Here is a 24,326-nt window from a genome sequence, read left to right as displayed (position 1 = left end):
GATGAAGAGTAGGCTAAAGTTTAAGAGACTAGTTAGGAAGAATCAGTGTGTAAAGAAGTGGGATACGGAGTTACAAAGGAGTTAAGAGATACGCTTGAAGTTCTCTGAGGCAATAGATACTGCGATAGTGAATGGATTAGTTAAAAATTCAACTGAAGAGGAATGGACATCTCTAAAAAGGGCAATCACAGAAGTTCGAGAGACAAACGTAGGTACAAGAAAGGTAACTGCGAAGGAACCATGGGTAACAGAAGAAATACTTCGGTTGATTGAAGAAAGAAGGAAGTACAAAAATGTTCAGGGAAAATCAGGAATACAGAAATACAAATCACTCTGGAATGAAATAAATGGTAAGTGCATAGAAGCCAAGGCGAAATCGCTACATGAAAAATGCGAACAAATCGAAAAAGAAATGACTGTCGGAAGGAATAACTTAGCACATAGGAAAGTCAAAAATATCTTCCGAAATTAAAAGCAAGGGTGATAAAATTAAGAATGCAATGGGAATTTCACTATTAAATGCAGAGAGAGAGAGAGAGAGAGAGAGAGAGGATAGATGGAAAGAGTGCACTGAAAGCCTCTACGAGGAGGAGCGCTTGTCTCATGACGTAAGAGAAGAAGAAGAAGAAGGGGGAGGAGGAGGAGGAGGAAGAAGAAGAGGAATCGATATGGAAGAGATAGGGGATCCAATATTAGAATCAGAATTTAAGAGCTTTGGAAGACTTAAGATCAAATGCGACAAAGGGATAGATAACATTCCATCATAATTTCTAAAATTAACAGGGGAAGTGTCTGCAAAACGACTATTCATGTTAGTGTGTACAATGTATGAGTCTGGTGATATACCATCAGACTTTCTGGAAAATATCATTCACACAGTGCCGAAGACTGCAAGAGCTGACATTTACGAGAATTATCGCACAAACAGCTTAGCTGCTCATGCATCCAAGTTGCTGACAAGAATTATATACAGAAAAATGGAGAAGAAAACTGAGAGTCTGATACACGACGATCAGTTTGGCTTTAGGAAAGGTAAAGACACCCGAAAGACAGTTCTGACATTGCGGCTGATTATGGAAGAAGGTGAAGAGAAATTGTCGACTTGGAGAAAGCATTCGACAATGTAAGTTGATGCAAGATGTTCGAAATTCTGAGAAAACCAGGAGTAATCTCTAGGGAAAAACGGGTAATATACAAGAACCAAGAGGGAACAATAAGAGTGGAAGACCAATAATGAAGTCCTCGAATTAAAAAGTGTGTCAAGGCGGGATGTAGTTTTTCGTCCCTACTGTTCAATCTATACATCGAAAAAGCAATGATGGAAATAAAATAAAGGTTCAAGAGTGGAATTAAAATTCGGGGAGAAAGGATATCAATTGTATGATTCGTTAATGACATTGCTACTCTTAGTGAAAGTGTAGAAAAATTACAGGATTCGCTGAATGGAATGAATTGTATAATGAATAGAGTATATGGATTTAGAATAAATCGAAGAAAGACGAAAGTAACAAGAAGTAGCAGAAATGAGAATAGCGAGGAACTTAACATCAGGATTGGTGATCACGAAGTAGAGGAAGTTAAGGAATTCTGCTAGCTAGACAACTAAATAACCCCTGGCGGATGGAGTTGGCAAAAAGGGCACTCGTGGCAAGAGAAATCTGCCAATATCAAACACAGACCTTAATTTGAGGAAGAAATTTCTGAGAATGTACTTTTTTAATACAGCAATGTATGGTAGTGAAACATGTACTGTGGGACAACCAGAAAAGAATCGAAGCATTTGAGATGTGGTGCTACAGACGAATGTTGAAAATTAGGTGGACTGATAAGATAAGGACTAAGGAGGTTCTCTGGAGAACTGATGAGGAAAGGAATATATGGAAAACATTGACAAGAAGAAGGGTAAGAACGATAGGACATCTGTTAAGGCAAGGCATCAGGGAAAATCTTCCATGGAACTAGGGGGAGCTATAAAATCTGAAGAGGAAAACAGAGACCGAAAAATATTCAGCAAATAATTGGGGACGTAGTTTGCCTGTGTTACTCTGAGGTGAAGAGGTTGGCACAGGAGAGCAATTCGTTACGGGCGCATCAAACCAGTCAGAAGACAAGAAATATGAGTAGACCGGAAATTGGATGTCACTTGAGTAGCAAATCCATCAGGGCGTTTCAGCCCTTATAAAGCTACATAAATCGACAGATGGTGATGAGACTGTGAAAGTAAACGTGAAGGAACAACCACAACTAAACCAAGACCAAGCAGGCCTCATATACTGACGGATGGGAGGGCAGGAAACGTCGAAAACCGGGGAGAGTGACTGTAAAAATCGCATGAAATCGAGGAAAACGCTTGTGAGTTCCAGAGTGCTATCAGCGGTGCAGCTAGCATAATCAGTGTGCGTAGAGAATTAAAAAGAGAGGAGTACAACGTTGGAACAGCTTCCCTTAAGCCAAACATCTCTGCAGCCAATCCTAAGCGACGCTGGAGGTGGTGCAAAGAGCGACGCCACTGTACAGTGGATGCTCACGGATGACTGACTTTCAGTGACGAATCACGCTACACCCTGTGGCAATCCGATGAAAAGTTTTATTTTTATTTTATTATTGAATGATGCTGCCACCATTTGACTGTAATAACTTTGATTTTACTGTTACACAATCCAGATTTTGGCCTTAGGCCAATTTCAGGTTCAAAAATTTATTTGAATGTCAAAATACATCAGACAGTATTTTGACATATAAATAAGTTTTTGTACTTGAAACTGGCCTAAGGCCGAAATCTGGGTTGTGTAACAGTAAAATAAAAGTTCTTACACTCAAATGGCGGAAGCGGATTCATAAAATTTACCATGACTGTGCCTAAATGCAAAATGAAAGTTATCGAAAGGGTTTGTGCTACGTTCCTAATGATATTTCGTACGCTAGCGCTGGTGCCTCAAGTTGTTGTATCTGGAATTTATTTGGCGCGTCGCGAGAGGGGGTAGTTACTTACAGCGGCCCAGTCTGGGCTATAATTATCGTACGACTGCATGAGATATGTTGTTATTGTTGTTGTTGTGGTCTTCAGTCCTGAGACTGGTTTGATGCAGTTCTCCATACTACTCTATCCTGTGCAAACTTCTTCATCTCCCAATACCTACTGCAACCTACATCCTTCTGAATGTGCTTAGTGTATTCATCTCTTGGTCTCCCTCTACGATTTTTACCCTCCACGCTGCCGTCCAATACTAAATTGGTGATCCCTTGATGCCTCAGAACATGTCCTACCAACCGATCGCTTCTTCTAGTCAAGTTGTGCCACAAACTTCTCTTGTATAATGTATTAATGCGTTAATGAGGAACGGATTTGCCTTAGGTGAAAAAAATTAGTTCCAATTTTGGCCACCAAGTGCAAAGGTTTAAGAGCATCAAGTCGATGTCTCCGGTGCGTATATTCAACAAACTAAGTAAGCGGTGGTTAATAATAAAATCAACATTATGCCTTGCCCAGGTGTTTAAACTTTTCTGCTCACGTCGTGTTGCTAATCAATTACATAAGGAAACATTTCTATACGTCTTTTTTGCATTCATAGCGGCCATCATTGGATCTAATTTTTTCCGGCACAAAATTTTCCTGTATTAACGCATTAGAATATCTACCAAGTTTCGCTGCCACACGATAATTAAAGGTCACACTTTACTTATATTTGCCCAGTACATTGGGCCTCAGAGTATCCTGCCGGCGGCGAGCACGTCAACATAGAGCACGCACAGTGACGATTGCCAACTTGGAAAGGCGGCGGGTTTTTCGGTTTGGAGCTGGCTATGTGGTCGGTAGCAACATATAATTTCTTCGGTTCTTTGGTCGTCCTTCTTTTGCTGGTCTGGAACAGTATGACGTGGTGGATCCAATTTCTGTACATGACACGAAAGTAGTTCACCGATGTTTACCTGTTGTGCTGTCGTTGCTCCAGTCGTCATCATCAAATAACGGGAGTTGATGGTGAGTTTCCTTCTACTGAGTTACATCTTAACGATGCTTAGTTGTTTCAGATCAAGTGAACGTGTTACTGGAGTCGATAAATATTGATAGTGCTCGTGTCATTACAGGTACTGCACCATTTATGTATCGACGAAAACTGTTTCTGGGTTTGATGTTTAGAAATCAGATGCAAAATATTGTGTTACAATATGTTACATGTATGTGTTCCTTTCATTTCATATTTCATAGGGGGTGACAACAGTAATTTGCGCGCTCGTGTGATTTAATTTTATCTGTAAATATTGCACCCCACGGGTGGCATCTTGCCGAAAATTTCACTATTTTTCTGACGTGGCTGAGGTGGCAGTTAACTGTGGTGTACCTTTAAATATGGTGTCTTCTGTGTATATGGATTGTCACTGTGGTTGAGTTTATTTAACGGCACCAATCAAGAGCAAATTCCCCTGTCTGTGGTTCCCTAGTTATTAACTTGCGCTCGCTTTTAAGACGTGCGACTGGGACAAAGCGGTACTATACAGAACAGAGTTGTTGAAATATTGATATGATTAATTGATTCATGTTGTTGATTTGTGGTAAAGGTGCAACTCGGATACCTTTGCTTAAATTATGTGTAACTGTTTTAAGATACTATGGCATGTGTGGTAATATTTATATCTGTTTTAAAGCTCTAAAACGTAATTGTATCATTATACCTGTCAAAATCTGGTAGGAAGGCATGTTTGGACCTTTAGCGAATGTAAATAGTTCCTGTAGCAGCTTATGAGCGAATTTTTCCAGGATGAGCCTTTAACTTCTATCTTCGGCTGATGGTCTGTTGTTTTGGTATTGTAATTAAGTCGTGCGTTGTATTTTAACACTTGTTGAAATTATATCAGTTACAAGTTTTGAATTAACTGAAAGCTGTGGCACAGAGATTCTCTGAAAAAAAGTATTTTGCTGTTTAAAGTGTCTGATTTATTTATTTGTGATTTAAACAATTTATTAATCACCTTACGAGCGAGTAATTTAACAGTCAGGTGTACACGGGATACCAGCGTGTAGTTTTTTGAGTGAAGTAAATTGTGAAATTTTATTGTAGTGAGTGTGGGTCTGGTCATACCAGATTTCCGCATCGTTACCATTTCAGTCTGGGTTTGGTGAATGTCTGGAGAAGCTTACCTGCCATCGTGTGTTGTGCCAACAGTGAAATGCGGGGGAGGTTGTATGAAAATATGGGGGTGTTTCCCGTGGTCAAAGTGTGGTCCTCGTATTATGCTTAAGAAAATGCTACATGCGGAAGGAGATGAAGGGCGTTGTGTACAGCGTGTAGTAGGGGAACAGTTCTGAGACGATGCTTGTTTGTACCACTATGACAATGCTCTCTGCCATAAAGCAGCATCTATGAGACAGCAACGTTCCTGAAATGAATTTGTCTAACCAGAGGCTCGAGATGAACCCAGTGGAACATCTTTGGGATGTGTCAGAATGTCGACAAGGTTCCAGACCCTAGCGTACAACATCCCAAACCTTCTCCGCATTCGGATCGTGAAAAGGAATGGGCTGTTCCTACACAGACATTGAGGAACCTCACTGGAAGTGTTCTCAGCATAATTCAAACCGTCATAAAGGCGAAGGATGGACAGACCCGTTATTAATGTCTACTAGTAGATACCTCCCGTATCGAGAATCGAACCTGGAAACTTGCATTTCGCGAGTAACACTTTTACCGAATAACAACCAGTTCTCACAACGTACTTCTGCCACTGCCTGGCTGACCGCGAAAGCAAGATTCCGCGTTCGAGTCTCAGTTCGGCAGTCATCTTTAATCTGCCAGAAAGTTTCAAAATGGTATACACTCCGCTAAAGAGTGAACGATTCATTCCGGAAACTTATTTTCATTCCCTTCATTCCTTCCTAACAGTCACTAACGCTTTGTATTCATACGTTGCACACGTGCGCCACATAAGTTCATTGAGGAAGTTTTAGCCAACTGAGAATGTTTATAGGAACAAATGACTGACAGTTGTGGTCACTGGCTCTAATGAATCGTAACACAAAATAAAAAAGTGTGTACGTATCTATGAAAAAAATAACAAGGAAAAAATCCTGTGCCTAAGAGTTCTTTCAATAGTTGCGGAAGCCTAATTAATATGGTGAATAGTGAAGTTCCTGAACGAAAGTTTGTGTGCAGAGGAATTTTTGGTATAATCTAACAGCTTGAAATAGTGAGGTGTAGCAGGATCCAAACCGAGGTTTGTGGCATTCTCTGTAGAATCTCTTTGGACAACGATAGCAGTAGATCAATTTTTAGGGCGCCCCGAGGTCTACACGTATTATATTCACTGCTGATAACAGGATTTGAGAACAATGAAACAACGTGAGACAATGCGTTTCGTTTGATACCGGGCACCACCTAGACAGGTGAAACTACGTGGCATTTTCGTGTTGGGGTTGTTAACATGAGGTGAACCGGAGACCCTATTCTCTTACTGTCGGAATAAATAGGAACCTGTTGTGCGATCATGTCCATCTGCCTGTTTACACGCAACACCCCGCGGGCGACCTGCACTTTCAGCCAGAAAATGCACCGTTCCATTGTTACGAATAAAGTGCGCGTCAGCGCTTGCATCAGAAAGAAAAAAGTGAGCACGTCCATCAGAGCGAAAAGGGGAATTTCATGCAACTAGTTATGTATCTCTACCTCAGTTTCTCAGAAATGTATTTTACAATTTAGCTAGATAAAGAAGATTGTAGCAGGCAATGCAAGCTGGCTCATATCATTTTGTGCAGATGCGCCAAGCAATTTATTATACATGACTTATTATTACAATGCGTGCAGTGAAGATAACTTTTTGAAGTGCCATATAAAGTGCAGTATGAGTCAGAAATTATTTACATCTAATACAAATTTAAGTATTTTGTGTAGGTTGTGCTGGGCAGTTTTGATGAAGATTAAAAACTGGATTGACCAATACTTCGGTGTACTACTGTATTTCTATTTCGGTCATGAATCTGACCGTCTCTGGCTCCCAAAAATTTATTCAAACGTGCATTGCGTAATTCTAGTCTCCAACAAAACTCGTAAAATGTTCCATTTTTGTATTTGCGGATTACATAAAATAGTGATGTCTTCCAAACATGTAACACTATTGTGCCTATCCTATTCCCTCACAATGAGATCCGAAGATGGTCATTTTCATGAACTAAATTGATCATGAAATTAAACTGGTACAGTTGTGTATTATACATTGAAATTTTTAACTATAAATTTAAGTTTTGTTAAGTATTTTCGGAAAGTAGTTGTCTGGAGTGCACAGAAGAGAAATAAGGATGGTAAAGAGTACTGACGGGAAGACAAAAGATGCTTTCGAAATATCGTGATACACAATAATGCTAAAGATTCGATGGGTAGATTGTATACTAATGAAGAGGTATTGAATCGCGTCCAAAAGGAAAGAAGTTTAATTGACAGCAATCACATGTTGATAGGATATGCGCTGAGGATTAACGAAGAGTTAATTTTGTAATGGAGAGAAACGGCCGTGGTGATTAAAAATTGTAGAGGGAGACTAAGGTTTAACTACAATAAGCAGGTTACAGTGGGTATAAAGGGTGAGTCAGGAGGAAAGATACATACTTTGAGTGGGACAATAGTACTGGTGATTGCGAACAAAAAAATTCAACTGAACGCATGTCTTTTGTTAATCGTAAGTTACATACAATTGTTTCAAAACCGAGGGCATCAGCTGCATATCTTGCTTCACCAGCAGTCACATTCAAATACAACGAAAGTGACTTTACGTACTGTTGTCTGACCATTTCAATGCACACGTCCATCGGTCGAGTTGTTTTAGATAACCGTCTTAATGGAGTACGGTATCTTGATTTCCTTCAAACTGTGTTACCATAATACTTGGAGGATATTGGTTTGGTAACACGACTTCATATGTACTTTCAGCACGATGGAGTTCCTGCATGTCCCGTAGGGCCGGTGACATAGTACATCACTGAAAGGTATGCTGGGCGTTAGATCGGTCGCCGTGGAGTCATTTCTTGGCCACCGAGGTCACCCGAACTTACTCCATTAGATTACTGTTCGTGGGGTTGACTTAAGAGCGAAGTCTGCAAGCGCAGAGTGGACCCAAAGAAGGAAATTCTCTCTCGTATTTTAGAGGCGTGTGCTCCAGTAAAGGATAGTATGAATGAAATGACATCAGCAACGCAGCAGCTCTCTACAAGACCTGCAAAATGCATTGCAGTTGATGGACTTTTTGAACATCTTTTGTAGGAAATGTGCACATTAAACAAAACATTAGGTCACAATGTTTCATTTACTATCACCTGCATTTGTCTTGTTCCCCCATTCGTTTCATTAGTTTCATCGGAAACTATTAAGAACAGGACATATGTTCATACGACGTTTTTTGTTTAGAATCACTAATACTATAACCCCCAAAACCATGTACCTCTGCTATTGACTGACTGTATGTTGCAATAGTTGCGCAGAGATCTTGCGCAGGATAGGACCAAAATCAAATCAATCCTTGGGCTGAAGCTACAAACAATAACAACAACAACAACAACAACAATAAGAAAAACACCATAGCATTTTTTCAAACAGCAAATACGTTAATATTCTAGTGTATACAGGGTGTTTCACAGTTCCTACTGCAAGTTTCTATAGGGTTGTAGAGGGGATTTATTACATAAGTGTTTGAAACGGAGTCTATGTCCAGAAATGCACTCTTTGGCTATAAAAGAAGTTTGAAGTTCGGATTACTTTCAAAGCTCCCGCTTCGTGGTACGCATACAGAGGAAAGAAAGAGCTCTCTCCTGTGTGTTCTACAGAAGCTGTTTCATGTGTCGACCCCTCTTGTCGTTGCACAAAGGTGTATCCGCGACACATTGTTTCATCCACGTGGTCCAAGCTCCACAGTCAACCCTGCTACTTGAGAACTTACCAGTTTCTCGTTTCTCCAGTAGGAGAAAAATAGTATGAGATTTACTGAGGCTATCCGGAAAACATTCTCGATACATGCGTTCCGCGGCTCTACCATTAGATTTCACGCAGGATACGGTGGCCCACGCGCGGTGTTCAGATTTCGTCCCAAGCTCTGGGCGAGTTCATTCGTTTGTTCAGAATTGGAGACCGACAGTGTTTGTCCGCTTTCGGCCGGTCGGCGATGAGAGAATCGAGGTGCACGCTATGCAATCTTTCTCAAACTATTTTACGGAAACCATTCGGTAAAAAATTTCATTATTGCATTGTCTGTAACTTTATGTGTCAGCTTCTTCAGTTCGTTAAAAGTCATATTTGTTGTGATATTTGCCGGCCGGTGTGGCCGTGCGGTTCTAGGCGCTTCAGTCTGGAACCGCGTGACCGCTACGGTCGCAGGTTCGAATCCTGCCTCGAGCATGGATGTGTGTGATGTCCTTAGGTTAGTTATGTTTAAGTAGTTCGAAGTTCTAGGGGACTGATGACCACAGATGTTAAGTCCCATAGTGCTCAGAGCCATTTGAACCATTTTTGTTGTGATATTTGCGTGAAAGTAAGACTCTGTACGAAATTCGAAAAAGTTTTCTATGAAAAATGGGGGTCGCTATGATTTTGCGTTTGATGCATATTACATAATATGTTTCTGCATATGAAATTTAGATAACATAATGAATTTTTCTTTAGATGTGCGTGGAGATCTCTATCGATCACCAGTCTCGAGAAAACTGATCTGATGTAGCACACTCATTTGGACCGTGCGCGCCAGCGATAAAGCCAGAACGACATATCTGTTTCAAAACCGGTTTCAGATATCGAAATGGGATTGTGGCAAATGATAGTACACAATGGAGAGAGTGTTTTTCCATACGGTTGTTAAGCTAAACTTAATTATTTACCATGTTATTTCACTAACTACAGACTTTTTCGATGCAAGAATATTATTTTTAAGGGCCATCAGTACCAGATGAAAAGAGAAATGCTATGGGTTCTGGAACAACTTAAGTGAAGACATTGCTCATTGATTTTTGCACCAAGGATTTCCTTTTTTATAAGTTACTGACCTTGTATTGTATTGTATTTTATGTTAACTGGGGGCCTAGAAACGACGGAGAATCTCTGTTCCCGCCGCAGCCGCAGGGGTCCACAATCCCACGACGTCTACAGCAGTCCTCTTCACCCCCCCACCGCCCCACACCGAACCACTCTTTCAGGGTTATTGTGCGGTTCGGACCCCAGTGGACCCCCCAACCCCGGGGAACGTCTCACACCAGATGAGTGTAACCCCTGTGTTTGTGTGGTGGAGTAATGGCATATGTGTACTGGAGAACTTGTTTGCGCAGCAATCGCCGACATAATGTAGCTGAGGCAGAATAAGGGGAACCAGCCCGCATTCGCCGAGGCAGATGGAAAACCGCCTAAAAATCCATCCACAGACTAGCCAGCTCACCGGATCTCGACACAAGTCCGCCAGGCGGATTCCTGCCGGGGACCAGGTGCCCCTTCCCACTCCGAAAGCCGTGCGTTAGACCGCACAGCTAACCAAGCGGGCAGCTATTGACCTTACTTTTCCTCAGTTCCTCTCTTAATAAACTTAATAAAAACCTGTTTCAGAATTCTCTCACAACTGAATCTGCACAACAATTTAGTTCCGCTGGGTTTTGGCAAAAGAAGCAAATTTTGACAGGTAAACAAGAGAAACGTGTAGGTTTTACCCAAAATTCGCCACTCATGCCGCTTCTCTGAAAGTTACAAATGGTTAACAAGCCAGGCGAAAGTAAATCGCTGCTTTTGTTGCATTTTCAGCATAGCTCTCTTTAGATACTAACAAAAGCAGATGCGACATATCTTATTGAATGCAAGTGTGAGTGTGGAGGGGCTCCAGTTAATATTTACAGAAAATGTAAGTGTAGCCTTCAATTGAGAATGGCACATCCCCTCCAGTGCTCGGCATTCCCCCTACAGCGCTCCCCACCATTACTGCTCTCCCCAAGTGTGCCCTGCCGATTGCGCATCTACCACCCATGTTATTCTGTGTGGATCCTACGTACCATACTGTGAACTGGGAAATTTGAAAGTGATCCAATCTTCAAACGTATTTACAATGTGACCCAAATGTCCGTTAACATTTGAATATGCACCAATTGGCACAGATGCCTGAAATGATGTGGGATTTTATTGAAATCAAAAACGATTGCCAAAAATGGCCAATAGAATGTGCCGGAAAACAACATATCAGTTACGCACATGAAAATCGTATATAAAATGAGCTGTAGAGAGAGTGAGGGCTGCAGATCATGTCTATTCTGAATGATAAACCGCTACTGGAAGATAGGACTTTTATGCAGGATGGCACTCCAACCCATATTGCTACACTTGTGAAAGGTCTCCTGCGCACATAGTTGGGTGAGGATCGCGTGCTAACCCGCCGCGTCCGTCATGCCTGGCCTCCCTCGTCCCCAGACCTCAATTCGTATGATTACTGGTTGTGAGATTAACCGAAACCGCAAGTCTACCACTATCGCCCGACTTCATTACGTACGCAAAAAGACAATGCCCGATGACAGCTGGCAGTTTCTCATCATACTTACTGATATGCTGTACACACAATGTTGCCCCTCGCCTACAGATACTGTTGATGAATGACGGCCGACATATTGAGGATTTGTTATAAAGATCATCGTCTTTCCTAAAAATCAATTGTTATGCTAATTATTGCTTTTGTATCATATGCAGTGCCATCTGTTGGTTATGTTGTGAACCTTTTATGATTTCAGTAAAACCCCGTCATTTCAAGCATGTGTGTTAATTTTTACCTCATTACCTACATTATTTCGTGAAGTATTGTATTTTGAAATGTTAATGGGCTTTTGGCTCACCATGTACTCATATATTTACACGGTTCGATTTCGGACATCTCATCCAAGTTTTATCTACTAAGTCCCCTCCACAGCTCCTAGAAGCTTGTGATAGGAATTTCGAAACACCTTGTATTGCCTGGTAGAGATCCGAGCTCCATAATTAGGTGCACTTACGATTTTGAGAAATTAGCAGACACCTAAAGTGGGATGACTTGAGACAGGATGCATACAAAAAAAGCATCTATATAGCCCAGGTATCATTGTGCTTTCTTTCATATGATCTCGACCTGACCTTATTTGCTAACGGTAAATACCTCCTATCAAACAAACGCTAGGCAATGGTTAAAATGCCGGACTCTTCAGGAGTAATTGAATTCCGGTTCAGATACTTTAATTTAGAATCAAAGTATTTTGGGTAGACCACACACACCGACTGACGGGACGCTTCACTAAAAGAGAAGCAGAAGATGAAGTAGAAGGGCAGAGTCAATCTTGAGGCTTCAGTTAGCATTGGTCCTTTGTTTAAGCTTTTCTAGGATAATGTTACGTAATCTGGACACACTTAACTGGTGTAAACGTTGTTATGTTTCTTGTTATTACTATACTAGAACTTTATTCATTCGCATTCATCCATATCAGTCATGAATAAGAATTTTTTGTTGCCATACGTGTTTCACTTTAACGGAAAAAAATTTCTCAGTTTATGCAGTGGAAGATGGACTTATGCCCGAAAAGCTGAAAAGAATGTTGCGAGTTTACTGGCCTGGTTTGGACTTTGCTGGAATAAGGCAAAACCACGATGTAGCGAGACGGCCCAGTTAGCCCAGGCACAAAAGGATTTGGCCACAGAAAATAGCAATTAAAAATTGGTAGCTTGGGGACAAGAGCATACCAGTGGCCAAGTGACACTTTCCAGCTGCTGAATATAAGGTGGAAATCCACGTAAAATTCTAAAATTGGATCTAAACGAGACTCAACGAATACGATGATATCAAATTGTGGGTCTCTATTTCACGAGTTGATTGCAGCACTGCACATCAATGTGCATCTAATTCGAGAATAAATGTTCAAATGTGTGTGAATTCTGAAGGGACCAAACTGCTTAGGTCATCGGTCCTTACATTTACACACTACGTAAACTAACTTATGCTAATAACAACACACACACACATGCCCGAGGGAGGACTCGAACTTCGGGCGACAGGGGCCTCGCAGTCCGTGACATGACGCCTCAAACCGCGCGGTCACTCGGCACGGCTAATTCGAGAATAGCACAGTTCTCTGTAGGATACGATTTAACAAACATTTAAAATAAAACTACTGGCAAACCAATGCAGCGGCACTCTTCATCGATATGTCAAACTGAAGATTTATATACCGTAAAAATATTATATCTTGGTTTATTTGGGCATAAATTATACCAGAGTAAGGACGATTTTAATTAATGCAATTAATCAAATAAGACAAATTTAAATGTAATCTGCAGATAGCATGTCGTCAGCAGGTGTTCCGTTATACCTTTAACCTTTCCCTAAATTTATTTAATGTTACTTCTAAATAACATTTACGAGCCAAATTACTCTCTAAGACAAAAAAAGAAACAAGACACGCACCATGAAGGAATTATTCGAATGGGACGAAAATCGGTAGATGTAATGTACATGTGTATGGACAAACAAATGATTACAATTTCAGAAATAGTCGATGATTTATTCAAGAGAAAGATTCACAAATTGAGCAAGCCAGTAATGCGTTGGTCCATCTCTGGCCCTTATGTAAGCAATTATTCGGCTTGGTGCTGATTGATAGAGTTGTTGGATCTCATCCTGAGGGATATTGTGGTGTGCGTACCTTCAGTACACACACCATCAGGTTATTTGACTTGTCGATCTAACGAAGTAGGCGAATGTCAGCAATATGTCTCGTGGTCTTATCTTCTGCCGTTAGGTCACACGATAGAAATGCCACTTGCACACTTAGAACAGCAGATTGACAGTGACCAACTTTAAACAGAACTTGATTAATTTTCACACACATTTATTAAAATAGTAACAAGCATAAAAATTACTTAAATTGGTTCTGGATGCTATTTACAATTGACAATCTGAAGTTCCTTTGGTATTGATACGTTGATCTTATTCTCACATATATCTCTGATACTTGACAAAAGTGTCTATATATTGATGGTGTTAAGACAGCAACCAGCCACAAATTTACTTTGAGTTCCTTTATTCAAAGGAAACCGTTACCGGTTTCGAATCGTTGCGATTCATCATCAGACGGTTTACACGCTTTCTTTCTACATTTGGTGTGTTTTTATAGATTAATTGTCCTAAAATATAAATAAAACATAATTACAAACACGCTATATATTTATCTTCATGGCTTTGTACAGGAATATGGTAATCTTATTAGATGCAGACTGGAATTTGACTATGGACTGGTACAGACTAATGCAGACTGGTGCAGACTGACTAATCGGAGGTCTGTACACTTGTTATAACACCTCGTGCGTTCATGTCTCACTGCGCGAGTGTGATCCGCGAGGAGGAAAGGTTCTACGTTAGCAGCCATCTCATTGGCTGCGTTACATATTAATACGCGTATCGGCGGAAGCAGAATTTGGTCCGTCTCTATGGCAGCGCCATCTCGTAGTGCGGAGATGGACGAGCGCTGCGCTTGCGCTGTTGTGCTTAGCGGGGCGCGCCCTAGTGGGAAAGTTGTGTAAGTGCTGACTACGCGGAATTATGTACACAACAGATATCTTGCCAAATTCTGTCCAATTGGGGCATTACATCAAAATCCCAAGCTGTTTAGATAAACCCTATCCATAATGCTCCAAACGCTCTCAGTTGGGGAGAGATCCGGCGACCTTGCTGACCAAGAGAGGGTTTGGCAAGGACGAAGACAAACAGCAGAAAGTCTCACCATGTGCGTGCGGGCATTATCTTGCAGAATTGTAAGCCCAGGAGGACTTGTAAGGAAGGGCAACAAAACGGGGCTTAGAATATCTTCGACGTACCGCTGTTCTGTAAAGATGTCACAGATATGGGTCGTGCTATGAAATGAAATGGCACCCCAGACCATCACTCCTGATTGTCAGGCTGTATGGTGGGCGACGATTAGGTTGGTATCCCACCCCTGTCCACGGCGTCTGCAGACGCGTCTTAGGCCTAGAATCTCACTGACTGGAGCAGAATTGTCTTCAGTGATGAGTCTCGCTTCGGAATGAGCCCTGATGGCCAGCGAAGACGTGTCTGGAGACGCTCCAAAAAGTGGTTGGGTACCAACCTGAATGCCGAAACCAGGAGCAATGGTCTGAGGCGCCATTTCGTTTCATAGCAGGACCCATTTGGTTGACATCCGCGTCACCCTTACAACACAGACGTAAGTCGACGATATTCTACTCCCTGTCTGGTTGCCCTTCATGGCAAGCCGTCATGGACTTGCACTACAGCCAAGAATTCCCCTCCTGCACACGGCGACAGTTCGACGGATCTTTACACAGTTGGAGACTTTAATCTGGTATCCACTGACTGCGAAAATTACACGTTTATCACAGGGGGCAGAAGCAAAGTTTCATGTGTAGTTATTCTAGGAGCGCTCTCAACATACAACCTTGAGTAATTGGTTATGAAACCAACTCGAGATGGGAACATATTAGATATCTTGGCGACAAACAGACCTGATCTTTTTGAGGAAGTTAATCTAGAAGAAGGTATTAGCGACCATATGTCGTTGTGGCTTCTATGGCAGTGGAAGTTGCAAAAAACCCAAAGAAATAACGTGGAGTTTTCTTGTTTGGAAAAGCAAATAAAAGCGTCATTAATGAATATCTTCATAGTCAGCTCCAAGCATTCATCGCGGGACACGAAGAAATTGAGCATCTTTGGTCGGAATTTAAAGCTATTGTCCACCATATGCTAGAGAAGTATGTGCTTAGCAAAAATATAGGGGAGGGAAAGGATCCACCTTGGTACAACAAACATATTACGAAATTACTGAGAAAGCAGAGAATTATGCACAGTCGTTTTAAACGTAGTCACTGCCCCGCTGACAAACAGAAATTATGCGAAATGAAAGCAGCTGTCAAAAGGACAATGAGAGATACTTTAAACGAATTTTAAAGCAATATTTTATCTGCAGATTCTAAAAATAACCCCAAAAAAATTTGGTCGTAGGTAAAATCTAAGAACGCTACACATAATTCAATACCTTCTCTTGCCGACAGTACGGGCAATGTAACTGATGATGATAAACAGAAGACCGAGTGCAGTACAATTCTCCCTTTCAATTATCGAACAAACGCAAGGATGGCTGACATAGTGTTTAGTGTATCTCGAATTGTAAAACAGTTAAGATCCTTAGACGCCAGGAAGGCATCTGGCCCAGACGGTATCCCGTAAGATTATACGTTGACTATGCTACAAATATAGCACCATTCTTACCCATCATCTATCAGAGATCATTGGAACAGCGGAAAGTTCCACGGGACTGGAAGAAGGCCCAGGTCATAGCAATCTATAAAAAGGGTAGAAAATCGGATGCAAATAATTACCGGCCAATTTCACTGACATCGATTTGTTGTAGAATCATGGAACATATTCTGTGTTCAGACATAATGACCTTTCTAGACTCTGAGAAGCTCATCTGCAGAAACCAGCACGGTTTTAGGAAACAGCGGTCATGCGAGACACAGGTGGCCCTCTTTGTGCATGATATACAACAGGCTCTAGATACCGGCTCCCAGTTTGATGCCATATTTCTAGACTTGCGAAAGGCGTTCGACTCAGTTCCGCACTGTCGCTTGCTCCAAAAGTGCGCGCTTACGGTCTATCCGATGACATATACGGTTGGATAGATAGTTTTCTAACAGACAGGGAGCAGTTTGTCGTCCTGAACTGGGTGACTTCAGCAGAAACAAGCGTAACTTCAGGTGTGCCCCAGGGCCGGCCGGCGTGGCCGATGGTTGTAGGCGCTACAGTCTGGAACCGCGCGACCGCTACGGTCGCAGGTTCGAATCCAGCCTCGGGCATGGATGTGTGTGATGTCCTTAGGTTAGTTAGGTTTAAATAGTTCTAAGTTCTAGGGGACTGATGACCTGAGAAGTTAAGTCCTATAGCGCTCAGAGCCATTTTTTTTTTGTGCCCCAGGGCAGCGTAATAGATCCTCTGCTTTTTACGACTTACATAAACAGTCTGGTTGATGGTATTGACAGCGGCATTAGACTGTTTGTCGATGATGCTGTAGTCTTCAGGAAAGTAGTATCACACGAAAGTTGTGAACAAATCAATAAACGCGTGGTGTAATGACTGGCCGTTATCTCTCAATATTAGAAAGTGTAACCTACTGCGTATAATAAGGCAAATATCCCCATTAATGTACGAGTACAAAATAAATGCCCACTCTTTGGAAGCGGTAACATCCATCAAATATCTGGGTGGGACTATTCAAAATGATGTTAAATGGAACGATCAGATTACACAAGTAACGGGTAAGGCGAACTCTAGATTGCGGTTGTACAATCCTGAAGCGATGCAGTCCTTCAACAAAGGTAATAGCTTACAATACGTTAGTTCGTCCAGTCTTAGAGTATTGTTCGTCTGTATGGGACTCTTACCAAATGGGTCTGATTCAAGAGATTGAGAAGGTCCAAAGAATAGCGGCAAGATTCGTGACTGGTACATTTAGCCATCGCGAGAGCGTTACAAATCTCATAGAAAGTTTGAAGTGAGACACACTTGCAGATAGACGGCGCGCTAAACGAAAGGGGCTGCTCACTAAATTCCGAAATCCGATCTTCACCGAGGATGTAGAGCATATATTATTACCACCAACTTTCAAATCGCGCAATGATCACCATTCAAAGATATGGGAAATTAGAGCTCGTACTGAGGCGTTCAGACAGTCGTTTTTCCCCTCGCGCGATCCGCAAGTGGAACAGAGAGGGAGGAAGTATGACTTTGGAGCGAATTGTGCCCTCCGCCACACACCGCTTGTTGGCTAGCGGAGTATATATGTAAATATGCAGATGTAGATGTGGATGAGCACGTTTGGAGCATTATGGGCAGGCTCCTCTAACAAGCTCAGAATTTTGACAACATAATGCGACAGCTCGACAGAATGTGGCACAATATTCCTCATGAGAACATCCAACAACTTAATCAGTCAACGGCAATCCGAATAACGGCTTGCCTGGGGACCAGAGATGGACCAAAGCTTTATTGGCTTGCTGAAGTTGTGAAGCATTTTCTCCTGAATAAATCATCCAATTTCATAAAAGCTGTAATCATTTGTTTGTCTGTACAGTATATCACAGCTGCGAATACCAGTTTCATTCAGATAATTCCTTCTTGTTGCGTATTATGTGGGTAGATAGAAGCAGGTCATTACACAAATTGCTTGGCTGTAATTGGAATCTGGTGTTTGCTGTGCATGATTTGAATGTATCACTAGCAAGAATAGAAGTTTGAGTATCTTTCGACGTGGTACTGTCATTTACATACATGGAGTTCTTTATATTTTCTTCATTTTACAGTAGTGCATGACGTCACAACTCAATGTTTTTATTGAAACCTTCTAAATGATTCTTATTAGAATGATCTGGAATGGGGGGGGGGGAGTAACCAGCTTGAGAAGACGCTAATTTTGAGATGTTTTATTCTAATGAAGTCTATGTAATTACTGATGATGGTCATTTTTACAATTCTGTAGGAACTCATGAACTTGTCTAGATCTGAAATATGTAGCGCTGTAGCTACTCGTAGCCTTTGGTTGGACTGCAGTCGATGGAGAGTGTCGGACTTGGATAGCCTGTATAGCGATTGGCTGGGAGTTGGTTATCTTCAAAGTGACGGTAAGGAAGCACCATTTCAACTCTTAGAAAATTCAATGGTGAAAGAATTTGAGCAACCCCATGGACTTAGTCGTTGTCACGCTGCTTTCGAGTATTCTGTTTTTCTCGTGGTTTCTCGTGGCTGAAGTACATTAACTTGGCATATGTGACTGTATATTCGTGGTGATATTTTACGAAAAGTAGTGCAATATAACCGAAGAAATTCCAGCTTACTATTTCGTCAGGATTTGGATTCTGGTATAACAACTGTGATGGCTGAAAGTATTGGGGAGTTTCCCAAATTGTTTTCTACTTTACGCAGCTTAACTGCACTCGGTACAATTTTCGTAACTCAACTTGAGGCGGAACGGAACGCTTTTAATAATCTTTTTTCTGAGGCCATCATCGTATTCAACTGAGTATTACCAATAATATAGTTTCTATTTTATATCAATTTCGTCATTGCCTAAATTATTTAATCATCTGTTCCATTTATTTCCTCAGCTCTATTTAAATTGTTTTATCAATTATTTACTTACTAGCCTTTTACCAGCCGGCCGCGGTGGTCTAGCGGTTCTAGGCGCTCAGTCCGGAGGCGCGCGACCGCTACGGTCGCAGGTTCGAATCCTGCCTCGGGCATGGATGTGTGTGATGTCCTTAGGTTAGTTAGGTTTAAGTAGTTCTAAGTTCTAGGGGACTAATGACCACAGATGTTAAGTCCCATAGTGCTCAGAGCCATTTGAACCATTTTTTAGCCTTTTACCCGCGGCTTTCTCCGTGTACGTGCTCGACATATATATGACATATCTCCTACTCCTGTCTCTCTATGTCCACCTTTTTCCACCCTTTTCTCTCTTCTGATTTCTGTTATAGAGGTGTGGGTTGTTTATTTGTTCCAATATGTAATTGTTAATGAAGTAGAGTGAACTGTCTTTGCAAACCCGTATCGAGAAAAATGCCATTCCCATTTAATCTAGACTGCAGTGTAGAAATTACGAACATATTCACAGAGAGAATTATACAAAGAGCACATATGTAAGTTTATCACCAACATTAACCCTAGATTACTGTCCGCCCCGGTAGCTGAATGGTCAGCGTGACGGATTGTCAATCCTCTGTCCCGGGTTCGATTCCCAGCTGGGTCGGGGAATTTTCTCCGCCCATGGACTGGGTGTTGTGCTGTCCTCATTATTATCCTATCATCCTCATCGACTACAGATCGCCGAAGTGGCGTTAAATTGAAAGACCGGCACCCCGCGAACGGTCTGCCCGACGGGGGGCCCTAGCCGTACGATTACATAAATAAAACAAAATTAAATAAAAACCCTAGATCACTAAAACCTAGTAAAATTTACGACTGCTATAGGGTATAAAAGAGGACATTTTATACTTAATTTGCTATGTAAGATACCATTATAGATGTAATAACGGTAATTAACTATTACATATCCTATAAATTATGACTTTCTTTGAATAAATCCTGCAGTAGTAAACTTTACGATGGCTTAGTAGCAATAAAAGATCCCCTCCCACTTTAATGTTCTTGGGTTAAGGAAAGTGGTATGCATTATACAGAACTGTAACTCAAGACCTGATTGTAGATGATGTTCTTCGTTAAACCTTCACACACAGCGATGTATAAATTCTATTCTTTCACTCTCTCCCTTCCCTAAAGAGGTAGCCTCAATCACATTGGCTAGGTTTTCCATAACACAAAGCCATGTTCTACTTCATCGATATTTCGAAGTAACGTCATTGGCGCTTCCACTATGAGTAAAAGGCGATGCGCCAGCAGACCAGTAGGATCTAATGAGTTCAGATATTTAGTTGGAAACTGCAGAGCCACATTGCCATCTACTACAGTGCCAACAGACTTCTACTAGCACCTGGTAACATGGCTGGTCCTTTACTGTTTGTTTCGTTGATGTATTTTCTAGGTGCAAAATAGCCCTGTCTTGCAACCAGTTCATAATGTGAAATTTCTCCAAAATGTTTGGATAGCTCTACAATGGAATATACCGAAGTATTTCCTCCTCTTACCCCCTAAAACTGTGGGTCTTCTCCTCCCCTCTCTCTCCCCATCTATCACCTTCTCCCTTTTTTGTATTCACCACTTCCTCCCCCTCCCCCCCCCATTCTCAGTGTCCACCTCATCCTTCCACCTCTGCCCATCTCTACCACCCCTCTCTCTGTTCATCTCCTCCTTCCCCCTCTTCCTGTCCATCTCCTCCACCTCTGTCTCTCAATCTTGTATAGGTTCCCTGCAAAGAATGTCGCTATGGAAGGCCAGTACTACTCAAACATAATATACCTGTCGTGCAGGCAGATCTTACACGTTGAGAGCTGGAAAACCGTTTCTTGCCCCTGCTGTGTAGGCTACTCTGCAAATCTGGTCAAGGAGGAGGGCAGAACAGCCAACATGACAGGGTCTGAAAAAAACAATTTTTTACCCCGTATGTCCTCTTCTATGGAGATTAGAAGGTGTTGACCAACCACTCATGAAGTAGGCTGTCTATGTGCCAAATTTGGTTGAAATCAATCCACGAGTTTGGAAGAAAGGAGTTAGACATACACACATGTTGCTTTACATTTATATACTAGCCTTTCCCCATGACAGTGCTTGCGTAAGTGTGCAACACAGTATATTGCAATCATATCCTCCTCCCCCTCTGTGTCCACCTCCTCATACACTTGTCTCTCTGTCCATCTCATCCTCCCACCTCTATCCGTCTTCATATCCCTTCTCTCTGTCTGTCTGCTCCTCCTCTCTCCCCACCCATATCCTCCCTCTCTCCCTCTGTCTGTCTCCTTGACCCACTTCTCTCTCTCTCCCATTTCCTCCTGCATCTATTTCTCTGTCCATCTCCTTCCTCCCCTCTTTCTCTCTGTTCATCTTGTCCTTTCCCTCTCTTTCTGTCTGTCTCCTCCTACCCCATCACTCTTTCTGTCTCCTAGTGCTCTCCCTATCCACCTCCTTTCTCCCTAAACACTTCCTCCTTCCTACACACTTCCTCCTCCTTCCCTCCTCTCTTTGTCCTACCTCCCTTTGTCACCTCCTGAACTAATCTATCCCCATCCATCCCCTCCTATTAACTCTCTGTCCATTCTTCTCTCCACACCTCACCTCCCCTACTCACACCCATCCACACATGGAGCCCTTGCAAAACAGTTTCATAAGACAGGCTGATACTGCTGTCACAACATGACATTCTTGAAGGCTACCTTCATGTAAGGGACTTGGAAACGGTTTTTTACACCTGATGTGAAGGCTGCCCCGAACAGAAGGTGAATAAGCAGGCCAATGTTATCATACACTTGTCTCGTAGGCAACTTAGATATTGCGGCTGGGTAACTCTTTCTTGCTCTTGACATGCAAGTTGCCTAGCAAATCAGGTCTATGAGATTGGCTACCCTACCCACACACAATAAGTTTGCCGAGCAGGGTAGCCTACATGAAAGAGGTTGAAAAATCTTGCTTTGCCTGTGACTCCACTCCTGTAGGAGCTAGGAGGTTGTAACCTAGCACAGTGCACTACTCGTGAAGTTTGCTCTTTGTGTGCCAAATTTCGTTCAAGTCGAGCCAGGGATTTGGAAGAACATGCGGCACACACACACACACACACACACACACACACACACACACACACACACACACACACACACACACAGCTGAGACTAGTCCCTATGACTTTGCTCACATATGTGTTCGACAAATATAGAGCACACATCTCGTGCTCTCCCCTCTCTGCATCTACCTCTTCCTTCCCCATCTCCCTGTCCACTCAGTCCTGTCACCACTATCTGCCTATCTCCTCCTCCCCATCTCTCTGCTCACCTCTTCCATACTCCCTTATCCCTCTTTTCCTATCTCCTCTTCACCACCTCTCTGTGCGTATATATCTCTTGCTGCCCATCCCTCCCTATCGATTCCTCCTCTCCAATTCTGCCTGTTCATCTCCTCTTACCTACCTCTCCCTATTCTCCTCCTCCTGCCCCTCCCCCCACTCTGCAGATCAATAAGGCGTGCCCATACTACTCCAACACAATGTGCCTGTCTTGTAGGGCAGCCTAGTCATTGAGGAATGGAAAAAGAAAACCATTTATTGCCCCTGATGTGTAGGCTGCCATGCAGCATGGCTGTAATACTGGGCCACATATATGTCAGAGCCTGAAAAACTGTACTTAATCAGATGGTGAATGGATGCTTGGGTAATGTTACTTTATTAAGATTCAGTCGAGTTCCTCGTTCTGTTTTTTCTTGTTAATTATATTTTTGTGTTGCTTTACTGTAACTGCAGTGTTGCCGTAATGTCTAGAAAATAACACGTATTCTCGGCAAGTAAAATCGATAAATCTCAATAGTCTGTTGTTCACTGTACAAATACAATTGGTTTATATCTTCAGCAAAGCGAAGCAAAGCAAAAATGTTTTTCCTAATATCACTTGAGGTGATTTACAAAGTGAAATGAAACATATATGGCAAGGAAAACTGAGTGTTATTTGACGCGTCTGCAGTGTGATAAACAATAGAGCGTAAATATTTCCATACAATAATAATCAATAACTACTTTGTTAACTACCAGCGAGATACTTACCAGATATCGAGATGTAGAATGTCACTCGCAACGTCATCGATATCACTGAAACACAAAGAAGTCATAATTAATTTAAACTATACTCAACTGTCAGCCCAATACAATAGTTACAGAGTAGGCTATGAGCTGGAGCTAACTGAGAAGTCAAATTCATTTCGTGGCATCAATAGCAGAGCGCTGTTGATTATTTTGTAAAGTTGTAAAACGTAAGCTTTCACGGCTGGAAATGTTAGACTTTTTCAGATATTGTGGTCTATTATGCAGTGGCCAGACGAATTTCTTGTTGAAAGGCAACGTTTCGTCCCCATTCTCAGTAACGAGCCAGGATTTGCTACGGACCATGCTCAAGATATCTTTCACAGAAGGGGACGGAGCGTCGGGTTTCAATAAGAATATCATCTGATCATGGCGTAATAGCCCGGAATGTTTTCATACATGTGAATTTAATAAAAGAGCAGATAGGAATCATGTCAGCTATTTATATCAAAATATGTTTTCCATTAAATTGTTGCGCGTAGGTGCTGCTACACATTTCATGGCGTCACAAACAACGCTTATGTTTTAAATACAGTTGTAAAGACGTGTTAAGGTGGATTGTGCACGCAACTGATTTAGGACTGTAAGTAGCAATGATTTAATCGAGTATTGCTACTTCAGAAAATGCTGGTGCACAGTAAGAGAAGTGTAAATCGTTAAAAGGAGAGAGGGTCATAGTTTAATATTTTTTCTACAAAAGTATTATCAGAAAAGTTACACTAACTTAACAGAAAGAGAATTTTGAAGCATATCTATCATGACCATACGGATGTGGCCTGGAACTGATAAGAAATATATTACAGAAACCCTAATCTGGATGTTCAGGACCACTGGCTTACGGGTCAGGAGTACAGGATCTTCACCGCTATGCCACGTCTCACAGTCTGTTACTCTCGACTGTGGCGCTTTCAAGTTGCCGATAGCTCATTCTGATTATTTTTTGCTTGTAAATTTACACTTTGGTCCACGAGAAATTCATTACCTACCACACTTTTGAATCGCTTACACACATTAATATTTTAAATCTAGATACTGAAAAAATCCT

At 41.8% G+C, this 24,326-nt stretch overlaps 1 protein-coding gene across 1 annotated transcript in view; it reads right to left on the bottom strand.

The window, feature by feature from the left end:
• Positions 1–24,326, bottom strand: part of LOC126252422 (BAI1-associated protein 3) — a 503,482-nt gene that overhangs the window by 348,585 nt on the left and 130,571 nt on the right. Inside the window, exon 5 of the mRNA XM_049953312.1 lies at positions 23,246–23,290. Coding sequence (XP_049809269.1) covers positions 23,246–23,290 — 45 coding nt within the window. The remainder of the gene's footprint in view (positions 1–23,245; positions 23,291–24,326) is intronic.

Source organism: Schistocerca nitens, chromosome 4, assembly GCF_023898315.1.
Source record: "Schistocerca nitens isolate TAMUIC-IGC-003100 chromosome 4, iqSchNite1.1, whole genome shotgun sequence".
Classification (NCBI taxonomy): domain Eukaryota; kingdom Metazoa; phylum Arthropoda; class Insecta; order Orthoptera; family Acrididae; genus Schistocerca; species Schistocerca nitens.
Note: the sequence above shows the minus strand (reverse complement) of the source record. Positions and strands in the feature narration are given on the sequence as shown.